This window comes from Chiroxiphia lanceolata, chromosome 11, assembly GCF_009829145.1.
Source record: "Chiroxiphia lanceolata isolate bChiLan1 chromosome 11, bChiLan1.pri, whole genome shotgun sequence".
Classification (NCBI taxonomy): domain Eukaryota; kingdom Metazoa; phylum Chordata; class Aves; order Passeriformes; family Pipridae; genus Chiroxiphia; species Chiroxiphia lanceolata.
Genome location: NC_045647.1, coordinates 14,748,885 through 14,754,884, shown reverse-complemented (window position 1 = coordinate 14,754,884; position 6,000 = coordinate 14,748,885). Strand labels below are relative to the sequence as shown.

Sequence of the window (6,000 nt, the reverse complement as noted above, 5' to 3'; positions counted from 1 at the left end):
ATGGCGGCGGCCGCGGGCGGCGCGGAGCGGGCCCGGCCGGACCCGGCGGCGCAGCGGGCGGAGCTGGGGCCGCTCCTGGCCACGGCCCTCCGGCCCGGAGAGTCCTGGTGAGCGCGGACGGGCCTCCCTTCCTCTCCCTCTCTCCCTGTCCCCATCTCCCGTCCCCCTCCCCTGCGGGCGGCGGGGCCTGCGGGCCCGGGCCGCGCCGCCGCTCAGGGGCCGCGCCGGGCGGGGCCGTGCGTTGCAGGTACCTGGTGGAGAGCCGGTGGTTCAAGCAGTGGAAGAAGTACGTGGGCTTCGACAACTGGGAGATGTTCGGCGCGGGCGATCCCAGCCTGTTCCCCGGGCCCGGGGACAACGCGGGCCTGTTCCCGGGGCCCATCGACAACTCGGGCCTGTTCGACGGTGAGTGCTGGGGTAGCGCGGCTCGGGCTCGCCCGAGGAACTTCCCCGCGCTGCTTTCGCTTTCGGAGCCGGGTGTTCGGAGAGGGCACACGGCAGCACCGCCCTGTGCGTGCGGGACCGGCGGGGCTCTGCCTGCCCTGCCAGCGTTGGGGTTCCTGGGCGCCCTGGCAGCACGTGTGTGGGTCTGGGGATGTAAAGGTGCAGTCTGATGCCGAACGCTCTGCCCTCTGTCTCCCTTTTAGATCCGGAAACTCAGAGTTTGAAAGAACACCTCATTGATGAGCTGGATTACGTGTTGGTGCCCACTGAAGCCTGGAACAAACTAGTAGCGTGGTATGGCTGCATAGACGGGCAGCAGCCTATTGTGAGGAAAGTAAGTACGAGCGAATCAAGTTCTCCTCGTCCTGGTTTCATTTTCTGTTCTCCCTCAGACGGTTTATTTTGTAGATATCAGCTAAGACAGGATCCTCAGCAGCTCTTTGGAGATAATAACAAGAGGTCTTTTTGCCTTGTCTGAATGAAAGACCTGCCTGTATTGCAGTTAAATGCCTGAATATTCAGGGGTTCTCAGTTGATGCATTATTCAGGGGTGAGAACCATGAACCTTGTCCTGGTGAACTTTTTACATAATGATTGTTTGGACTGGTGCAGTGCTTTTAAGTTGCATAGAATAGTTTGTGCTTTGTTGACAAATGCAGGTTGTTGGTCAAGCCCGTAGATCTTCCAGGACAGAATGAGGCATTTGAATAAATTGTCTTCTGGTACAGATGGCTTAGGAACTTCCTCTGGAGTTTAAGGTGATTCTTGTTTTCTCTTCCAAAATTCTGTGATTCAAAAATCTTGAGACATATTTGTGGTTTTGTCCTGTAAGTCTCACTTTTGTCTGGCAAATGCAGTAATTTATGTGTTCTGAGTTCCAGAAGGTGGAATTTGCAAGTTGCTTTTTCGGAAATCTCTCAGACTCTTGTTTGTGGGCAAAAGGGGTTGTTTGTTTTATTTTAGTCTTGTGGTTTTGCAGGGACTAAATTGAGCAGTGCCAGTCTGGGGGATTCATAAAGGCTAATCTCTACACCAAGTGAAATAGCACTGATACATGAACAGAATTAGTATCTCTTACATTTAAGCAGCACTTGTGTTACAGTAAGAGTGGCTTCAAGGTGTGCAAGACCCAGGAAAGTGTGGCACCGGCAAGGAACTATGATCCCTCTCTTGCAGGCCTGCTTGTGCTGATCAGTGGTAGTGGAATGTTGTCAATCAGTGTGGGCTAGAAATGCTATGTAAGCAGAAATTCTGACATCTTCAGAACCCCTGAATGAACTGGGATCACCAGGTGACCCCTGGTTCACTCAGCTGAGTAGACAGAACTCCCGTGTAAACAAGAAGCAGGGAAGTGTGAAAGAATTACATAAGGGAGATGTGGTTTTAGAGAACTTCTTGAGGAATAGCAAGTCTGCACTGAGAGGGAGAATGGGACTGTTACTGATCAGTGCCTCTCTCAGTGGGGATGCTTTCCTTCCTAAACTGAGGAATTGATTTCACAAAGCCTGTCCTGTTATTGCACACTCCCTTTTCTGAATGATTTAGAAGTTGACAAGGGTTTTGGGAGCTACTGGGGAAACACAGGCTTAACTGTATGAGCCTCCTTTTCTTGGGGTATCAGATGCCACTTTCAACACTGTAATTACCAAGGGGTAGAGCTCAGACAGAACATGCCACGTTATCCTGGTCCAGTTAAGAGTCAGTTTTTAAAGTTTTACTGTGAGACTGTCTCTGTTAAATGTCAACCTGGTAACTGAAGAGGATTTTTATATCTAAAAAGATGCTGAAATGTAGCAGAATAGTGGGTTTGTGGGATGTAAGAGCCTCTTACCAAAATACAGAGTGGGTCAGTGGGACACAGAAGCTGCAGTGCTGCAGCTGAGTAGAACATGGGAAGGATCTGGTTACAGTATTCTCCAGGTAGCACTGGAAGTAAAGCACTTAAACTTGTGGTCCTTGAATGCTTTAAGCCTTTTCCTAAAGCTGGATCAACTGTAATTCATACATTGAAATAACCATAAAAGTAGGATCTGGGAAGTAATTTTCAGGCATCTTTGATTTTACAAGGTGATATTTCTTCCATTTCTGTGTTTGATGATCAAAAACAAGTACAGGAGGATTAGATTAGATTTATTTGTGATTCAGGTTTCTTTTGATAATCTCAAACCGTATTTTTGGTCAGTCTTCTATAGAGTCCCACTAGAAAGTGTTTTAATGTGCTTCCTCAGTTGTTGAATTGTTGTGCTCAGATTGCTGTCCAGGGATGACCCTGAGTTTTACTTTGGCAGAGAACAAGCAAACTGCTCAGACAGTGTTTAAAAAGCATCTGCAGGTGATTAGAGACTCTTCTTACCTATCATTCATCCTAATGAACATGGTGATCTGATCAGGAACTTCTTGGAAAGAGCTCTTCCATTTCTGAATATGGCTCTTTATTTGTTCCTAAGTATGTAATAGTGGAGAACAGGAAGTCATGTTTACTGAAATTCCTTCTGAAAAAGAAATGGAGAACTTGTGATTTGGTTCCTTTGCTTTCTTGAAAAAGGTCTACTCTGCCTATCAAGAAGCTGTTGAACCAGGGAGCTTTAGTTTCTCTTTCTGTTGTAACAGCAAAATACTGAAGATCTTTCCAAATGTGTTCGTTAATTTTTTTACCTTTAAAGCACCTTGCATATCTAACACAACCCTCTAAAAGCTCAGAAGAGGGAAGCATAATTTAGTGTAATTCTCACTTAATTGTTTGTTTCCTTTCAAAGCTGGGTGAAGTTTTTTTCTGTAAAATGTTGAAGATGGAGCTCATACCAAGTCTGGTGTCACATGAATAGAATGGAATATTTCTGTGGGAAGGGACTTAATCATCTAGTCCCACTGCCTGACCAATTCAGGGCTGACTGAAACTTAATGCAAATTAAGGGCATTGTCCAAAGGCCTCTCAAACACTGTTACTCTTAAAAACTATACCAGCTTCTTCAATGAAATATGGTCTCAATTTCAGAGGCTTTACAGCTGCCAAGAACCCGGGAGATAATTGAGGTGTGGGGTTTTCTTTGTTATTGCTGGGTGGGGTGTGACCTTTTTTTTCTTTCCCCTCCTGTTATGTTGCAGTTGTCTCAAAACTGGCCCGTGGAATGTGCTTTTCTTTCTGGCTCAGTGTGCCTTATGATGTGTAGGTAAAAAGTGGTGTCCAGTCTTAGAGAAAACATTTCTAAAAATATGCTGGAATATCCTGGGATGGGTAAATGCACCTATTGGAGTATTCTCTCCGATGCAAAATTGATTTGAAAATTACTCTGAAGTAAAGCAATGTCATCAAAACAACTTCAAAGGCTTTTTTCTGTTCTTGCAAGGAGAGAGTAATGAGGCAGATTCTGTGTACCATGCAGAAAAACAATTGATGCTTTGTTTTGCTCTCTTCTAATAGAAAAGATTTTGCCCAACTGTTCTGGGCTTGTTTCCTTCTCTATGTAAACCTTAGCCAAAGGCGGGAGGCAAAAAGATAATTTTTTTCTAGAATTCTCTGTGTGATCAAATATTTTTCAAGGATAATTAGCTGACACTATCAGTTCAGCTGTGATGGGGGACCTTGGGAACTTTGCACTGTGGAAGGAAAGCACTGGGATTTCCTGTGTTTTAAAAACAAAAGAAAAACCCCCCAAACAAGCTGACACAGGTGACTGAATCTGGACTGAGGACAGTGTTCAGTTTATGGCTTGACTCTCAAGACTCCTAAAAGCTTGCATTGTTTAGAGCAGTGTACCACAGAGGACTGCCCAGGGTTTCAGCTTCGTGCTGCTCTGTTCTGTGTTGCAGGTGGTGGAGTATGGGCTGTTTGTGAAGCACTACAAGGTTGAAGTTTATCTCCTGGAGCTGAAGCTCTGCGAGAGCAGCGACCCCGACAATGTCGTCAGCTGCCACTTCAGCAAAGCAGATACTGTGGGTGAGTATTCTCTGGTAGATGAGGCAGCCTCAGAGCACAGCTTCAAGAGGTGATTTGTACCCCCAGAGCAAGAAGGATGCTGTTAAACTAGACAGGGTTGGAGCATGTGGTGTGCAAGAAGAGGCTGAGGGAGCTGCCTTTGGCCTGGAGGAGAGAAAGCTTTGGGGGAACCTCATAGCACCTGTGTGGAGGTTACTGAGAACTTGGAGTCAGGCTGTTTACTGAGTCACAACAGGCAGTAGTTGTAAATTGAAACAGGACAGATTCCAACTGAATATAATAAAAATGTTTTCCATATTAGGACAGCAAGGCATGTGAGCAGGGCCCGGAGGGGTGGGGATCTCCTTGCAAATGCTGAACACCTGATTAGATAAGCCCCAAGCAGCCTGGTCTGAATTCAGTGTTGATCCCTGACTTAGGGTGGTTGGAGTAGGAACCTCCTTAGTTTCTTCCAGCCACAGTGATTCTGTGTGCAACACAGGGAGTTGTGATTGAGAGCTTATGGAGCACATGGCTTAACATGTCCTTAAACATCCATGTCACTCATGTAAAGCAGTTGATTCTCTGATTCCTCTACAATTCCTTCTCCCTAGTGTGTGAATATTTTAAACATCTTCTTATTGGCTTTTTCTACACTTCTCTTGTCCTGAAATTTGGTTTCTCTCTCTCTCTCTCTCTCTCTCTCTGTCTCTCATTGCTATATTTTTCACACGTGAAAATGCTGAATGTCAGCTGTCCTCTATGTCCATAAAGATGCTTTTTTTTCAGTTTGGCTTGAGGAGTTACAGGAGTAACTGAAAACACTCCCATCTTGAGCCTGTGTTGTCAAATGGTGACTGTTTCACAGAAGTTGTCCTTGGGGCAGAAAGTTCTCAATGTGTTCTGTGCTTTATTGATTTGAAGGCTTGACAGGCATATGCATGATGTAAAACTGAAGTTTTTCATTCTTTCAGACCTAATATTAGACAAGCTGTATGAGCAGTTATAACTTCCATGATACATTTTCTACTCGAACGAACTTGAAGGATCAATGATGTAGAATGTCTGGTTTGCCTTTGTTATTTTTCAAGAGCACTCACGTTTTAGGAATTTTGGTGGTGTTTTTTTTTTCCTCTTGAACAGCTACCATCGAGAAAGAAATGAGAAAACTATTTAATATCCCAGCTGAGAAGGAAACCAGGTTATGGAACAGGTATATGAGCAACACCTACGAGCAGCTCAGCAAGCTGGATAGCACAGTGCAAGATGCAGGGCTCTATCAGGGTCAGGTAAGGGGCATAACTTTCCTTTTTTTTTTCTTTTTTTCTTTTCAGTCTCATGTAGTGCTCTTGCTGGTATGTTTTGGGGTTTTTTTAACTTGCTTTTGTGTGCTTTGAGCAAACATTGACAATGTGATTTGTTAATGCTTTTGCAAAATGTGTAACAGACTTGCAGTTACCTTTATTACCTGCACTCTCTTTCAGGTGGTTCTAATAGAAGTGAAAAATGAAGATGGCACGTGGCCTGGACAGCATTTCCTGGCAAAGTAAGCAAGCATGTTCTAAAGCCTTCTGCTATGTTGTCCAGCTTGTTTGCTTGGCTTTAGTGACCACGTGTTCTCTGTGGAAGCCTGGTTATCA

At 45.0% G+C, this 6,000-nt stretch overlaps 1 protein-coding gene across 1 annotated transcript in view; it reads left to right on the top strand.

The window, feature by feature from the left end:
* USP4 (ubiquitin specific peptidase 4) overlaps positions 1-6,000 on the top strand; it is a 34,595-nt gene continuing 28,595 nt past the window's right edge. Inside the window, exons 1-6 of the mRNA XM_032698834.1 lie at positions 1-107; positions 248-405; positions 648-778; positions 4,255-4,381; positions 5,504-5,649; positions 5,845-5,906. Of these exons, the coding sequence (XP_032554725.1) occupies positions 1-107; positions 248-405; positions 648-778; positions 4,255-4,381; positions 5,504-5,649; positions 5,845-5,906 (731 nt within the window). The remainder of the gene's footprint in view (positions 108-247; positions 406-647; positions 779-4,254; positions 4,382-5,503; positions 5,650-5,844; positions 5,907-6,000) is intronic.